This window comes from Opisthorchis viverrini, assembly GCF_000715545.1.
Source record: "Opisthorchis viverrini unplaced genomic scaffold opera_v5_50, whole genome shotgun sequence".
Lineage (NCBI taxonomy): Eukaryota > Metazoa > Platyhelminthes > Trematoda > Opisthorchiida > Opisthorchiidae > Opisthorchis > Opisthorchis viverrini.
Window position 1 is genome coordinate 883,742 of NW_008751706.1, and position 13,530 is coordinate 897,271.

Below are 13,530 nucleotides of genomic sequence, written 5' to 3' on the forward strand. Positions count from 1 at the left end.
ATGAAAACGATACACCCACAAATTTCTCAACGAAAGCCACTTCCGAAGCCATAGCAGACGAAGTTCAAAGCCGAATGTGCGCCAATACCGAATGTGCGCCAATAATTTTCAAATGTCATCGATTAAAACAAATCGCAAAAAAATAACGGCAGATGAGGGGGGTCTTCAGTCTACGCATATATGCAAAGAAGTGCAACATTTTGACGTTGAAGTTTTTATTTCGTCCGCAGGCGTTTTGCAGAAAAATACATTGCGCGTCTAGCCGCCGGCTACGACAGCCGCTTAAGGACAAAAACAAAAGTGACCCGGGAAACGTGGGCAAAAGCCTCAATCATGTGTATCGATCAGTGAATTGGGTGTGTCTAGTACGCGTCTTTGCCGTCCGGCGTCCAGCTGGGACCTGATTGGTCGAACGTCTGGGCCCAGGAAACTTGGGCGAAAGCCTCGATCCTGTGTATTAATCCGTGAACAGGTGATCATGATCCGGTACTGGCCGAATGTTGGTTGCCATTAACGCGTCTAGAAGGTGTTAGAACTCTTGCGCTGTGCTCCGTATGCATGATAAATTAATTTTCAGAAAATTCCCGCCGTTCTCCCTATACATATGAAGCACAGTGCAAGTGTCCTTGGGCGTTAATATACCCTGTGGATCTTTGGTGGTTGTTTTGTCGTGAACGCTAGATTGCCGAGAACTAAGCTGAAAAAATGCCGTTATTACACTAACTACTCGTGTTTGCCATGCCATCCAAAGGAAGCACGAGAACTGGGATATCGCCAGCTTGCCCCAAACAGGGAAGTCGAGAGGCAGAGGACCGATTTGAACCACAGACCTTCTGTTAAATTCGCGTCATAAATACTGGTCCGCGTCGCTCTGTTCCATCCAGCTAGCCATGTTAGACCCTGACGAGTTGAAGCCGCGCACATCCGGGCGCATGCGTATACAGAACTTGTTACATTGTCTGCAGCACTCAATATGACTACTCTCTCTGGCATCTGCTACTACCCGAGAAAATCACCGCTCCATAGTCCCTATTAACGCAGGCCGTTTTGTGAGTGTGGACTGAGCATGCATTGCGAATGGCTTTTTCGCTGGCGCGTCAAGTAGGCTTATCACCTGGTCGCAAGGAGAGGTGTAACGGGATACCATACAGCTGTGTTGTATGGTTGCAATACTTGGCCTCTGTGGACAGGCGATGTGAGGCTTCTTCACTTTGTTGACTAGCCACATCCCAGGAGTATGTCTAGTTTTGGATGGCGTCAACACATTCTTACCGGGGTTACTAAAAATAGGGTATTTGGTGGTGCAACAGGTACGCCAGTTGCAGAAAACATTCAGCAAAATCAACTGGACTGTCAATTATACATATTTCGATGCTCTACTACTTGCTGGAGTGTAAAGACATGCATTTAAGCATCTCACAATCTTGGTTTTTCTTAAACTCAATGGTGCGTTCGGTTCTTCCTACTGGCGAGTTATTTTCAGCACGCTTGCGAAACAGGAGATGCCCCAGAAGTTCGTATCACGCATTGTGTGTATCCATCTACTTGTGGGCGCGTAGGATTGTATGGGGAACTCTAAAGGCTTTCCTGCAGGTGGTGATGTCCGACAATGATGTCCGCTCCATTTGTGTTTTATTTCTCCATTGCTGGAGTAGTGTGGTTAACACTGGAAGTTCTTAAGAATTGCGGCGTTGGTATATCCGAGCGAGAACTTTGTCAACCTGAAATATACAGACGACATTGTTCTCACTTTTCGAGAAGAGCAGGAAGCGCAAATAATGCTAAAAAAAAGCTGACCGGCATCACCCAGTCCTTCTGCATGCGTTTCACCCTCAAAGCACAAAGTCATGCTGCGGAATCCGTGGTTTTTGGACATGCCCCCAAGAATTCAGGAAGTGAAACTGAAAGTTGTATCTCTGATGTTGCATTAGCTCTGATGGAAGTACGAAAGATGGAGTAAGCGCCCGATTGTCAAGGACCAGAATTGTTCTCACCAATTTGCGCAGGTTTTGGTATCAAAAAGACAAACCGCACGATTTCCAAGGGCGCACTTTAAAGCTTCATTCAAGTAAGATGACCTAGTTGTATGACAGTGAAGCTTCAGTGTTCCCATTTGGTGTTGCCATCAATAGCAGTGGTGATGTGTTCGATGCCGCCTTCAACCGAAACTTCACTGATGGATCAAGGTTTCGCCTTCCACCGCAAGCTAACAGAGGGATGCTAGGAGCCTTGTTGCAACGAGAGTCAGACACTGTGTTTATTAAGATTGCTGCGATCGTGTTTTTGAAAATTAGTGCCGTTATGATATCCCGTCCTTTTGGAACGGTTCATCTCCAGACACGAAGAAATTAGATAGGCACTATCTGAATTTACAGCCGCCCTTGATCAGAGGATATAAAGAAGTAATGGGAACGAGGGAGAGAGTGCGTGTTTGACGGCCAGAGAGAGCCTCATGTGGCAGTAGAAGGCCAGTTCGTGCTCCGGTGTATACCAAAGATCTCGTTAAATTTACAAGCAACTGGATTGTTGATCGTTAGACTGTAGAGGAGATCGATGGTGAACCCAGAGCAAGATTCACAGCTCATTCTCAGTTTGGTTCCACCCAACTGCACAGTGATTGTGACGCGACGCTCACAAACAAATTTCAAAATTCAGTAAACAGATCAACACCCTCCAAAGCTATAGTGCTTCAAGTCGCCATTTGTTTTCATTTCTATTTGTATCATCTGGCACAAGGTTATATAGTTTTAGGAAACATTAGGAAGCTATGTTCATAACTTTACTGAGCGAAAATTCTACCGCAAATACCTTCGTCTGCCCAGCCGCATGACCCCTTAGCTGTCTGCCTTACCCACTACTCACATCAAGTTTCCTACATGGGGGCGTACAACCCTGCCTTTTCACTCCATCTCATATTACGAAAACACCGTCCATTGAGTGAGGAGTCGCCATCAACTCGATGAAAGCACACGGGGCAGTTGCCACATGACTTTCAATAGTAGATTCTTGTTACAGACCGTGGAGCGTCTCGTTAGGTTGATAATGAGAGACTTGGAGTCACCGGGCAAGTAAAAAACACCCGTTCATCTGTAGCATCCTCTCAGCGCATGGCAGACAAGCAAACAAAAGGAAACACGAAGACCGGTACACTGCCAGATTGCCTAAGCGCGGAAGAGAACAATATTAATTTAGGATTTGTTCAAAACCACTTACCCCCAGTCAACAGTTAATAATAATAGGCGTTCTGCTGTAACACCCTTTCGGTGCCTACCAGCCATGCCACCCCAAGGAAGCACGAGGGCTGGGATACTGCCAGGTTGCTCAAGTCTAGACAGGAGAAGTCGAGATGCAGAGATCGGGTTCGAGAAATGAACCTTCCCGTCAGTAAATTCGCGCTCTAACCACAGCCATCTCGCCCCCCCCCCGCGCCAACACCAAAACCCCTCCCCCTGGGAAAGGATTTGAACCGTACGTTTGCTAAACTGCTGAGATTTCGATTGCGCATTCGCGTAGAACACGAGTTAGACGTTTCCAACGTACTCAAGACTGACTCTTCCATCCTCCGCACTTAGTGCTTACTCAAAAACTAGGTCCCTTGTGGTTGTTAAATGTCAACAACCGGTTACAGTTTCACTTCCTATCTGTCTTTATTAAAGTCCATTATCAATGTTTCTGCAGTTTCAGTCATGGTTCCACTTCGAAGCTGGCGGCCTGCTCGCCATGCATCCATCTGTGTTAGACAAACACTCGTTATCCGCTCGCTAGCAACTTGTCCGGCTCCACACTCTAACTCCAGTTTGCCGGAACTTCGTACGTTGCACTCATCTATCAACACACACGATCGGTCTTATCAGGTATGTTTTTCAAATAAGTTAGATTTATTTTATTTTCGGTTTAGGAATCGAAGGAGCAAATGCAGTGCCTGGTGAGCGACCTGAAGGAGAAGATAACCATGATTGCCCTAGGTGACAGTTTTTCCTATATTGTTCGGTTTAAATTTTTAACAATGTGCTTGTCTGTTGTTTGCTGTCAGTCAAATATATTTTGTCCTCCTGTTTGTCATATACGCTAATAGTTACTCAGTATTGATATCGCTGATGACACTTATTCCTTACTCAACTGATAGTGCCTTTATGTCGTGTTTCCCCTTTCAGGTGGTCCAGAGTCAAACCGCCAGCTACATTTGTCACGTGGCAAGCTGTTACCAAGAGATAGAATTGATAAGCTGTTGGACCCCGGGTAATCCTTTCCTCTCTTCTCAAACTGGTTATATACCCATTCCATTCTTCAGTTCGCCCTTCTTGGAGCTTTCGCAGCTTGCTGGGTATAAACTATACGGAGAACAAGAGGTTGTACCAGCTGGTGGAGTCCTCACAGGCATTGGTCGAGTAAATAAGTAGGTGTCTGTGTTTTTTTCACATCCTCTCTCTGTCTCCAAGTGTGGAATGCCTGCTTGTCGTAAATGACCCGACAGTGAAAGGAGGGACCTACTACCCTATTACTGTGAAGAAGCACTTGCGAGCTCAAGAAATTGCCAGAGAAAACCATTTGCCTTGTATTTATCTGGGTCAGTTCAAATTACTTTTTTCCCTAGGATGGTATCTCACGAAGCGGTATTTGCACTCAACTTGATGACTGGACAATGCGCTTTTGGGAGATGGGAGGCTGTTAAGCGTTTAGCGTAACACTGTTCCTAGGGCTGCTGAAACCGCTTTGACAATCTTGAGTAGTGCGTTACATCCATACAATATAATTGCTATACTGGCCTATCGTGCCAACTAAAGCATGAGACAGCACATTCAGTTGGATGGTGTGCTAATGGATGAATTCTTCTGAACGTTATTTCTGTTCCCCTCACGCTCCAACATCGTATTTCGGCATGTGCTACTGGGAGCTCAGGGTAACCCGATGGTTAAGGCGCTAAACTAGTGACTGGTTCAGACCCATCCCTAGCTTTTCGTCTGGTCGTGTCTAGGCCTGGGCAACCTAACACTACTTCAGCCTTCACACTTCTTTTGAGTTGTTACAGAAGAGCTGTTATTATCGTTATTATTGTGTTATTACTTTGGACATCTTGTGGTTGGGTGATATGACGATCCCCTCTAGCCCTGTTGACCGGGGCAGAGTGGATTCTTGAGCTTAGCAGTATCGGCCATATAACGATCTGGAAAGATGTTTGCTTGTAGCCGAATTCACTACGAAATGGGTTCATCGTACCTGTGCATTGTATGCGTGTGTAAATAAGTGTTTGCAGTTCAAATAGTGTTTAATTTGGTGATACCACTTGGAATACTTATTCATTTGTGCTTAATATGCCGGTTATTCCAAACTCCGCTGCAAAGAAACAACCTTATCTCGATGACCCACTGAGTTATACTGGAGTTTACACGTTGATTCTTGCAGAGTTTCTCAAACCAGATCGATCCGTGACTACAGGTCTGTCGAACGCAGTCTCCTAATCCTGCAGTTTGGGGGTTGGAAAAAGCACGGTGCCTTGTTGCATAAGAACCTTGCACTACTATAGTATATGCCGGCACCCACCCGCTGCATTGCGGTTGGGTTTTGGATAAGTACCTTGATCGTCCTCCTTTCTAGCTGCTGGCGTCCTGACAGTATCGGAGCTTGCATGCAACAGTGAGCATCACTCGAGATATCCTCATTCGAAGCCGACCGTCGCGTGATGTCATCAGCCGAGTCTCCTTCCTTGCCACATACAGCATTGTGGGCAAGCGAAAACATGCAACTGTCAAATTCCCCCTTATATTTTTGCCTATTCCCTCAACCCCACTGCAATTTGAATACTCTATCTGCAGGTTCCAGAACTAAGGAGAGACGCTCTGGTCGCTATGTATCACGCTCAGCGTGGTGCATGCGCCCATCTTCACCAACAACCCTAAACTCTCCGAACTCAGTTTCAAAACCTCGAAATCCGGTCTACTCCACTGTCTTTAGTGTTTTCATCCTGAATTAAGCAGGACACAAAGTGGTTCTTGCTTGCGTGCTTTATTGGTGTATGCTGTCCTTCAGAATTAAGGACGAAAGTACTGTAATTCAACTGAATGTCCCGTCAGTATCTTACCGCTTCTGGCTGTGCACTTCTGATGACAGAAGTACCTACAGCCGGGTGTACGGTGGCGAGCTGTAAGTTAATTTATCGAGCAGATGTTACTCTACTTGTTTGGGTGCCCGTTGATAGTTGTCCCTGCTCGGTTCGTTTGTCAACTTCTGTCAAAGAATCTCTGCACTCTATCGTGTCTGCTAATGTCCCGACTGACTATGGCTCCGAATCTGCCATAATCTCTATGAGGCTCTGCTGACAGGTAGGCAGACTAAGAACTGCCAAAGCCAAATTGGCTGGTCGTCCTGAGCTGGATACGAGACGCACGGACGACGTAAAAAATCGTTCAGCTGTAACACTCTCTCTCGCTAGCTGCCATGCCACTCGGAGAAAGCACGAGGGCTGGGATACTGTCAGGTTGACCAAGCCTAGACAGGGGAACTCGAGTGGCAGAGATCGGGTTCGAACCACGGACCTTCTGGTCGGTAAATTCGCGATCTAACCAATTGGGCTATCTCGTCCCAAGTAGAGCACATTGTCATCAGTTACGGCGAGCATTGATTACTTCCCGCCGCATCGTCAGGGATACATACATGTACTCCAACCATACACTTGTCTGGTGCTGATTCTCACGACGCTTTTCAGGTTTACGCAAAACGTGTACTCTTCGCTTACTCCTTGGGAAGCTAGTGGGCCCAGCGGCCAAACAAATCTATCAGAATGGGCTCTTCTAATGCTGCCGGCTGGACCGACGTCGGATGTTAACGATCACTAGAGACAGTTGTGTACAACGCTACTCAGTAACGAAAAACCTACCAGCCAACTTCATCCCAGCACTGGATCTTTAATGGGACCGTGGCTTTGCTGGAGGACCGCTAACAGATCGCTCCTAATCGCAACCGCAACTCGTCTCCCTATCCTACGTCAGGTAAAACTGTGTCCGTGCAGATGGGAAGGTTGGCGCAACCACCAACGAGTGAAATGACTTTCTTATAGCCAACAAAGGAAACGTCTGGATTGCCAGACAATCCTTGAAATCACAATTCGGTTGGCCACCTGCTACCTTCAGTTTGGACTGTCGATCTTTAACAAAAACATAGACTGTGAATATGGACCTCTCTTCGACCTCAAAAATGCCCGATTGGATATCTCTACTTAGTGGTCATCGAGCGCCTGGTCCTGGCGATGTTCCACTTACCTTGTTCATGGACGGTGATGAATCCCTCGGCCAGGGCCCGCCTAGACTATTTGCGTCTATCTAGGAATGGTAGACCATCCAGGACAACCGGTTCGAGTCGATAATAGTTCCCGCCTTCAAAAGCGCTACCAGGAGTGAATAGGTGATTGCAGGGGCGTCAGATTGACTTCTATTGTAACAAGACATCTGGATTCACTGATTCTTCGTTGTCTTACGGGGGCGCTCGAAACCTTGGCCCATGGGATTTCGATCGGGCAGAGGCTGCGTCAACCACATCTTCACACTCCGTTAGTTATTAATACAATGCCGTATGTACAGATGACTCACAAGAATGCACTCGATTCTGCTGTCCGGTCAGTGCTCTTAACTACACTTACTGGGCACTGGATGCTCCAAGAATTTGTGAACACAATCCGGCCCTTATATCCGTACACTTCTGAACAAGAGTGTTTGGTGAGCTCTTTACAAATGTCTCCACAAATAGTGTTTGTCCGGCAGGGATGTCCATTCTCTCCATTCTTGTTTGACTTCATCACTGATTTCAGATCCCCAGTGTTCAAATCGTTGCTGGTGGGAATATTGTCGATCTCAAGTACGCAGACGATTTCATTCTCATCCCCATAGACGAAAATCAAGCACATGCCTCCCATCGCATGGTCGCGAGACATGATCATTGTAGGCAGATGATGTGAGGTGTCTTAAGGTTTATCACCACCAGTGTCTCAGAATTGTTTCTGATGTTGAGTAGCTTCAATGGATAATCCGAAAACGGGTCGTGTGTTGGGTACCTCAGTCGTGGAAAACACCTAGCAACGTCGAATGTGGTGATTCGGTCATGTGCTACGTATGTCTGTCCACCGAGACTGGTTGTTCTCCGTGCTGCTCAGAATGGCTCGAACTGTGATGTGGACAAGGTATGACTTGGCAAAAGGGTATGAAACAGACCACGAAGAGTTTAGTTGCGGTTTACCTTTCAGGGTGAGATGCCCGTGAACCCCCTCTGTTCTTGGCTCGAGACTTTGCAGGAAATGGCGGCTAATCGATGTCAGTAGCGTTCCTGCTCTCAGTTTCCTTCCAGATAGCTTGATTGACCGCTTGGAAGCGTAGGCAGCACAGAATGCATGCCTCAGACTAGCATCACAACCAAGTGAAGTCGAACAGTTCTCAGCAACCTTATAAGTAGTGTATAACGCCTGTGCAATGAAATGAACTTTGTGATTGTACGGTAGTGAACTAGCAGTGTCAACACTAATGTTGCTGTCTCTGATGATGATTGTTTTTATTGATTCGGACTTTTTCAAAATGTTCTGCATATGTATGAAGCCACGTCATTATGTTTAACATGTTAGCTGCAGGGATGTGAGCTACTATTTAGTGTCACTGATTAGTGTTTGCTAGTTGTTTGATCCAACCCTGTAGATGGCTTATTGAGGTTAACCCCTCATTCAACACACGATGCGAGATCCGGTATGTTGTCAGGTTGTCGAAGTCTATCTAAGAGCAATGGAGTATCTTTGACTTGTCTCCACCCATGGACCTCAGAGTTCAGAGCTTCATCTTGAACCCCACTCAAGTATTCCGCGTATCTGTAGCATATCTTTGCTACTCAACACGACATGAAGTCCGCTTACTAAGCAGCTTCAGCTACATTAGCTACTTTGCTTGACTTAGATAAAGCAGAAGTGAGCTTGTGACCGAAGGAACTATGATTTGAATCCAAACGTTGGGTGTACATCAATCCATCCTCCCCGTTGGGCTTGCATTTCTGAGACGAACCGGCTTGTTTTGACAATATAACCGAAGATCGATCATGAGGTGTATAGGATGAGATCTAATCTCGGCTATACTCTCCCCTACCTAACATATCTCTCCTCCTTATCCTTTGAACTTTTCATCTAGTTGATTCTGGCGGTGCCAACCTCCCACGCCAGGATGAAGTGTTTCCTGACCGTGATCACTTTGGACGCATATTTTACAATCAGGCCACGATGTCAAGCATGGGAATTCCACAGGTACTGTATGAGCGTTGCCCGGACATAGTTTGCAAACCTAACCTCACCTAAGTCAGATCACCTAAGATTTAACTTCGAGCTGATGTCATGTCTAACTTCTGACAAAGATAGCTCAGTGGTCAAGATGCGAACTTATCGACCGGAAGATCTGTGGTTCGAATCTAACATCAGCACCTCAACTGCTTCTGTGGGGCGAGATGGCCCAAGTGGTTAGAGCGCGAATTTACTGACCGGAACGTCCGTGGTTCGAACCCGACTTCTGCCTCTCGACTTCCCCTGTCTAGGCTTGAGCAACCTGGCAGTATCCCAGCCCTCGTGCAACGGCAGGGCAGTGGGCACCGAAAGGGTGCTACAGCTGTACGATTTTTGTCAACTGCTTTTGTGTAGACAATGATAACCTCATATTTCTCCAAACACGGGCTCCTTTCAATAGAGATCAAGAATAAAACCCCTTGCGCTGAGTCTTTTGTGTCCCTCATTCTAGCATCACGTGTTTAATGACGGGTCGCGATTTCCTTGTAGGCACTTGGGTGTGTACGTAAATCACAGTTAGTGCGCTGCTGTGAGCCAAAAAAAATATGCACTTAAAAGTTTATTGAACCTCTACCGAAATCAAAGCGATTTACATTTATTTGCTTGCTGTGTGTTTTATAATGCCTCTCGAGATAAATCATGGTTGAACAGCGTTGAAGTATCAGTGTTGAACGCCAATGACATGCCGTCCACGATGATGATGGTGAATGCCTTTCAAGCTGTCCCTTTTAGAATGGCATGTATCAAGTTGATTCACTCTAAGACAAAAAGGCCAGAGACCTTGTACATATTTTCCATCCTCATTGGAAATTATCGGCAGTGTATATCTCACCAAACTCCAGTAGGGGGTTTTCAACCCGCTACATACCGGCTACTTGTTGAACACTAAACCGTCCGTCCGCAATAGGCCGATCATCAGTGTGATTAACTCAGCTATTCGGCATAGAACATCACAAACGAGAGATTCAGCTGCGTTCCAGGTGAGTCTCTCAAAAAACCAAATTAGTTTGCAAATGAGTGTATATTCGCTAATTTCGTGCGATTTAGTTTCAAGTAGAACATAAGGTTGACGGGAACACGGGGACTGCGCCTACCTGATGAGCCCCAAGAAGGGCGAAACCGGTCGTGGGCTGTTGACGGATTTTCAGCAACCTTATGAGTAGTGAATTACATAGATTCGATTCACTTACACGATGAAATATCGGTTGATTTCACATTGTTTGATTTCCGGTAAAAGAGAATGATCGTGGCTTGGGGGGACTTGAGGCCACTGCCTGCTGAAAGCCGAAACACGCTGTAGAGACTGTTTTATCCTTATTGGAAATCACGAAACTCAGAGTTCCAAACTCGCCATTGGTTGAAAACCTAACCGTCTGACCGCGGTTGGCTGATCACTTGTGTAATGATTCGCTCTCACGTAGACAGGAAATAGCCCCGCTTATGCTTCAGTCATAGAAACCAGATCACACGACTGCATATTGACTGGCTCTTCTAGTGAAAACTTTTCATTTTGTGGACTTAATCTTCCTGTGAGCTACTTGTAGATTCATAGCAGGAGATTTCGTCGCAACTCACGGACAAAACTCCTGTGTTTTTGTCTGACGCATCCAACATGCCGAGAGGATTAACAAAAGTCGAGGGTAACCATCAGTAGTTCAAACCCAATCGTTCACGTGTGATGTCGCTTTTTAGAAAGCGAGAGGACTAGGGTTCTACCCGTTTGCTCATCCTAGGAGATAGGAGAGGGAAGGTCCAGACCTGTGATTCTTTTGGTCAGGACGTTGAAGCTCAGGAGCGGTCACTTGTCAAAATCAATTTGACACCTTGTGTCTTGGCACTGACCATCTTTCAGATGTCGCATTCTTCCGGCGACAGGCAAAGAGCATCATAACGACTGTCCCGCCTAATGAAGGAAACAAAATCAGTGAAACTTAGATGGTAGGGCCCAACGGACCGGCGGGAGAGAACTGGCCGTGCATGCCCCCATGGTTTGTAGAAATCGATAATTATCTATTGTTTTTCTCACTTTCCCGGCTGATTTTCGGCAGTTCGAGTGGCTAAAACCCATGTTTCCAAACACCATCGCTCAGCGCTTTTTTCCCATTACTTCACACAAGAAGCACGCGGTTCAAAGTGGTCTGAGACCAGTTTAGGTGTGCTCAGGCACAATACCGCTTACTTCGTTTTTCACAGACCAGACAGCTCACCCTTACGGACAAGGTGAATGCCGAGTACGTNCGTTCGTCCCTGTTAGACCTTTTCGCAGACAAAGACCATTCTCTGCGTTCCCCAGGGGTGGTGCTTATGGTGGGGTTGATACTAGTTTGACCGCACAGGACCAATCGTGTTCGTGCGCTTTTGCCGAAGTACACAAAAAGTACAATGTGTCGGTGGTATTCTCCATGATACGATAATTGGCTTTCGCGTGATCGTCTTTTCAAGACAGAGAGCTGATTTTTCAGCGAATTTTTTTAAGATACCCAGTGAGGGCAGAGTCAGATTTTTCGCATTTCCGGAACTTGAGAAGATTAACTGTGGCTACGAAATAAGTGTTTACTGAGTCATATGAGGAATTTGTCTATCTGTAGCCTCTCTGAACATTTGATGTTCCGTGAGTCATGCACATATGTAGCCGTGTGGTGTAGCAGCTTGGTCGAACCGCGTTTCCGACGTCTCAGCGTGGACGATTGTTACTGGATCAAACAATTTAGTTCGAGCGAAGCAGACACCTTTGGTCAAATAGTGTGACCAGCCCTGGACGGGTCAGTGGTTAAAATAGCTGGCGCTTGACCGGAAAGTTGGTCTTCTGCATCTAACCTTTGCTCCTTTCTGGGTTTGGACAGCCTGACAGTAGCTCAGCTATTGTTCTGTCTTCCGGATGCGTGGCTCCGATGCACTGAAATAGTGTCATGGCGGAAGCAGCTTGGTAACTGGATGAACACGCAGTAGCGCATTTGTTCACAACCGATTGTTTACTCTATTGTCGGTTTATACCACGCAAAACAAACTTGGGCAGGGGGAAACGTTCGAAACATAATGAAAGGAATGTAGCGCAGTTGATTTCTCTTGCGCTTAGCCAAAATGGATAATAAAAACGGCGGTGCTTTAAAAGCTGCCATGTAGTTGTCAAGCTTTTACGATGTGTGCATACCATAGGTTAGTATCTTAATGGTACCCCATATTTACTTGAAATGAATATTCTTAACATATTTTCAGCTGAGCATAGCTTCCAGCTACATGTTTCCGGTACACGAACGTAGGAAAGTCTCAGACAGAAAAATGTCCAGTCATTACTGTGGGTACTATTTTTTTTATTGCCGCACAGGTGTTCAGTTCGCCGAGTAAGTACTATTTGCATGTAATACTATAATCGTTCAGCTGTAGTGCGCTTTCGGTGCCCAGCTGCCACATCACTCGAAGGAGGCACAAGGACTGAAATACTGCCAGGTTACCCAAGTCTAGACAGGGGAAGTCGAGAGGCAGAGGTCGGGTTCGAACCACGGACCTTCCGGTCAGCACATTCGCACCGTAACCAGGAACCATGTCGATCTCGAGACATGCATATACGTACCAACCAATTGGCACATTCATCCATGTGTCCCACTGTGCCATGAAACGACTTATGTTCGGAACCTCAATGATGACAGTCACTACATGACCAGTAGTACTCAGTGAGAACAGTTTTCACAACAAAGTGGACTACCGAAAGCTCCAAAAACGCAACGCAAAAGCAGACAGCGAAGTCATTTGGCCCTCACAACTGAGAATTCATCCGGTTTCCGTCGGTGCTATATTCGGCAAACATATTCAGACGATCAGGTATTCATAAAGTTTCGTCTTTTTGCAAATATCTTTCTACACTCTGCGTGCCTATTGGATGATTCGTGACAGTTACAAAAGTGGAAAAGTCACCAGTTCACACTACCTGTGGTCGCGTAAGTAGCACAAATCCTAGGTTGATATTTTCCATTTGTTCCGACCCCCAACCTGAAGGACCGGGAGACTGCTAGTCAGACCATCGACCAGCCTGGTATGGGAGACTGCGGGTGTCACATACATACCTCATCCAATGGGCCATGGAGGCACACAGACCGTCACACCAAGTGGAGTCTCTCCACACTAACCTGCGGCTGTGGGATATGACCTCTCTGAATGGCCGATTTTCAAAGACTCGAGTTAGTTGACCATCGATACTTGGCGAGAATGTTGTAACGATGGTGGTGATGTAA

The 13,530-nt window shown here is 46.3% G+C and overlaps 1 protein-coding gene across 1 annotated transcript in view; it reads left to right on the forward strand.

Annotated features, from left to right (window-relative positions):
- Nucleotides 1-9,658: 9,658 nt before the first annotated feature.
- The window catches only part of T265_03475 (hypothetical protein), a gene marked incomplete at both ends in the record, with an annotated part of 6,454 nt that continues 2,582 nt past the window's right edge, over nucleotides 9,659-13,530 (forward strand). Inside the window, 2 exons of the mRNA XM_009167975.1 lie at nucleotides 9,659-9,758; nucleotides 12,680-12,786. Coding sequence (XP_009166239.1) covers nucleotides 9,659-9,758; nucleotides 12,680-12,786 — 207 coding nt within the window. The remainder of the gene's footprint in view (nucleotides 9,759-12,679; nucleotides 12,787-13,530) is intronic.